The following is a 3,810-nucleotide window of genomic DNA, read 5'->3' as shown; positions in this document are numbered from 1 at the left end:
GGACATAAGTTTTAAGTTTGACAGGGTGCTCACTGAAGCAGTGCTTCTCTGACCATTTCGAAATCATTCGTTCGCTTTCTTCGGGTTTCTGGGGCACTTCATGACCCAAACTTGAATCCATAACAAGTGCCGTGGTTTTAGTTCAAACTACAAACTCTAGTTTTTTGAACCAAAACCACGACACTTATTATTGTGGATCGGATCGGAGGGAGTACCTATTATGAACTTGTGATGTGGTCTATAAATTTTGAACTACCACACAAATTTTGAACTGGTACCAGAAAAACTGTGCTGCACAACATAACACAACCACAAAGGGAAGAAGCAGTAGCAGAATCATGAAGGGCTCCTTTTCTACCAATGGTGGTGACACACACACACACAGATTGACTCATTACCCAGAAACTGTTCTTTTTTAATTATAGCTTGGCAATTTGCCATAGCATCGATACCAAACAAGTAAAAACCTTCATCAGGATCCATCAAACACTTCTTTTTCTGTACACTTATTACCACACCAATGCGATTGCGCAAAGCCAGAGCAACAAATAATGGCGCTTGGCAAACGGACTGACTGACGGCTTCGGCTTTCGCTTGCCAGACTCGATCTGCGGAGGATGGTCGGCTGCCGGAGAACCCTTGCACTGTAGTACATCATCGCTATCTCCACGCCGAGCCGGAGCTGGCGCTGGAGCGTCGCTAGACTAGGTAGTCATAGTAGACCAGCAGGAGGTTGTCAGGGACGATGAGGGGCAGGCTGTCGATGAAGCTGTGGAAGTGCCTCACATTCTCCTTCTCCAGGGTCACGGGGTCGATCACGTCCTCGTCGCCGGTGAGCACCCACAGATCCCTGGACTGGACTCGCTTCAGGCTTCCGCGGCAGAATGGGCAGGACTGAGATCTTGTGTACCTGTAACCATGATGCACATTAGAGGTGTGGCTTGATGGCACTTGCAGCAGCAAATAGAAAGCGCAACAACAAAATCGACTGAACGTTGTTCGAATAGAGTTCAGAAACAGAAAATAGACCACACTATTGTACATAACCTCATCCAGTTGCCTACATTGCAAAATTAGCTTTGATCAAAAGGAATCGAGTTAACGGAACCTTCTTCCCTTAACTTGACAATTTTCTGCGTCGGGCCACTGCAAGGCTAATAGCGATAGACCAGTTACCAAAAGTATCTACAGATACAATTGCAGCAAACTGCATCTTGTCTGAAGTAATGCTGTTAGAGAAGCCATTGACTGCTCCCAACATTGTACTGAAGCAGCCAGTTCATTATCATTATAACGACAACTTGCCATGTGCAAAACCTATGACACACACGACGCCTTGCGGATAACACTTGCCTTGGTACACAAGTATGATCTGCCAGCTAAGGAAACATAATTAGCATTATTAGAATGTCACATTTAAATATCCCCCACGCCCCCTTGCGCTTATCCCTTCAAGTTCGTGTTGTGCTATTGACAATTGCCACTGGTAATGCAGTACTGCTACTGGTTTTTATTTATGGACGCAGCTTCCAGGTTGTCTCATTTCCATACCACTGATAAAATATAGTCCGTTGTATTTAGTGTGACAAACAGCAGGGCTTTAAGAATGGTACTATGAAGTACCACAACTGCCCATTAAACTCAAACATAAATACAGTGCCTAATTAAAGGGATAACCGAATGTGTCTCTTGAGTACGGCATAAAGTTGGAATGGTTGGATTATATGTAATCTCTCCTATAGTTGACAGTAGAAGGCCAATAAGAAACACTGCAACTTCCAGCTTCCAGCCAACTAATCGAGCGTTCAGTGCAAGCAAAGCAAAACAATCTGAACAGATTGCAGTTCTTTCAAACAACAGTGAATCAGCGATAACATTTTTGTTTGGTGTGAATTTTGAATATTTTGGAGAGAATGTAGCTTAAGTAGGGCTAAATGGAGTTGTAGAGCAATAAAATGCAGAATTGTGTGCATCAAAGACTACTGTTGGGTTGTTGAACTACTCCCTCCCTACCCCTACCAACACTGAGTTGAGTAGGAGCAGCTCACAAACAGCGCCAAGGTTGAAAAGGAACTGCACCAATAACTCCTTCGCACAATACAAATGCATTGTTAGAACCCATGATTCCAAAGCTGTCGCCGCTCATGCGATTCCTCGCATATTTATCTCTTAAATTGACCTTATCTCGAGGCTCTTTCAACCACTGGCAATTTTTAACATTAGCGTGTGACGTGGGGACTATAAATGATAAACAACATATATGGTGCTAATTAAGAATGCCTCAAACGGATAAGCAAGGGGAACCAGGGGGCAATTACCAGTCTCGGTAACAGTTGATGCACATGGCATGGTTGCAGTTGGGAAGGACCATCTTGGTGCAGGTCTCCAGGCAAATGCCGCACTCGTCTTCCCTCTCGGCGTCCTTATCATCGGCGTAAAGCTTCCGGCGGCCGCCGCTGTCGCCGTCCCCCTTGCACCACCCTTTCTCCTTGCACTCCTTCGCCATGACGTTCTCCTCAATTTGTTGCAAGTAGGGGTATATTATGGCTGCATTCCATGGCACGTCAGAAAGAAGCACACGGTGTCAGTGCATGAAGAAGGCCTGAAACTGAAGAATTTTCCCCAGCTATGTGCCTGCTATGCATACCGTAGAATTCTTTGAGGCTCGCTCGCCTTTCGATGGTGGATATGGACGCATCCCCATCAACATAAACCTGCAGTGAGACCAAAGCATCTAAAAACATCATTATCATGTAGCAAAAAGATAACAATAATAATAATCTGGAGATAAAATTCAGCTAAGAAATTTGAGGGCCTGCAGCAGGACTGAATGAAACAATACCTTGTAGACAAGAACCTCGAGGAGGCCCAGGTAGCTGGGGAGGGTGTAGGAGAGGGAGCAGCTGCAGTCCATCCACTGGATAAGGTTGAGGATGATTGGAGCCATGGTGCTGTAGGACAGCCTCATCTGCACGCAGGTGCCCCCGTAGGCCCTGTGGATAGCATGCGCCCTGAAAAAAGAAGCGCCGATTCATCAAAACATGCCTGCGGACATGGATTTAACACCCCCGCAAATTGCATCAAACATGTCAAAACAGGGACCAAAAACAGCCAGGAACCAAAAGGGGAACCTTTCCCTTTCCACTCCTTTTTCCCAGGAAAAATCAAGTACAGAAAGAGAGCAACACCCAGAATCAAGAAAATCATGGAGGGGAAGGAGAGGATTTGCTTACAGGGTGTTGGCGTGGTGGATATCGGCTTCGAGGGCCTTGAGGGAGCCCCTGAGGGACAGCGGCCTGCCGCCGTGAAGCATGGCTCTTCTCCGGCAATCCAAGAACCCCCTGTGGCCGCGGACCGGGATGGTTCAGAGAGAGAAGCTGGGGCGAGGAGGAGAGGGGCTCGAGGAAGCAAGAGGCGACCGGGGTACCAAGCAAGAAGAAGACCGCGGAGCAAGCTGGTGAGGTCTGGGTGTGGGGAAAGGTAAGCTTTGGGGAAGCTGTGAGGGGGAGAGGGAGAGGGGTGAGGAGCTTTTGTCCTGCGGCCTCGCCCCCCTCGGTTTTATAACGGGAGGGCAGGCTACGGCCGTGCAACCTGTGGCTGCTTTGCTTTTGCTTTGTTTTTGCTTCCATGGTTGCTTGAGGGCTTTGAGGGGAGGATAGATAGAAAGGAAATGCTTGGGAATAAAGAAAGTGGAGGAGACAAAGGGAGAGGGAAAGGCTACACAAATGAGGCATGGAGGAACAGTTTTATGAGCCTATTCTATACATATTTCCAATATTGTAGTACAATTTTTCTATTGATTCTATTTGC

At 46.9% G+C, this 3,810-nt stretch overlaps 1 protein-coding gene across 1 annotated transcript; it reads right to left on the bottom strand.

The window, feature by feature from the left end:
* Positions 1 to 394: 394 nt before the first annotated feature.
* Positions 395 to 3,329, bottom strand: LOC123062807 (E3 ubiquitin-protein ligase AIRP2; the record flags this gene model as incomplete). Its single annotated transcript, XM_044486479.1, is given in 5 exon segments — positions 395 to 910; positions 2,319 to 2,547; positions 2,648 to 2,714; positions 2,843 to 3,011; positions 3,234 to 3,329. Coding segments are annotated over 5 exon segments (756 nt in total). The 3' UTR covers positions 395 to 699.
* Positions 3,330 to 3,810: the final 481 nt, after the last annotated feature.

This window comes from Triticum aestivum, chromosome 3A (assembly GCF_018294505.1).
Source record: "Triticum aestivum cultivar Chinese Spring chromosome 3A, IWGSC CS RefSeq v2.1, whole genome shotgun sequence".
NCBI lineage: Eukaryota > Viridiplantae > Streptophyta > Magnoliopsida > Poales > Poaceae > Triticum > Triticum aestivum.
This window is presented reverse-complemented; position numbering and strand designations above follow the sequence as displayed.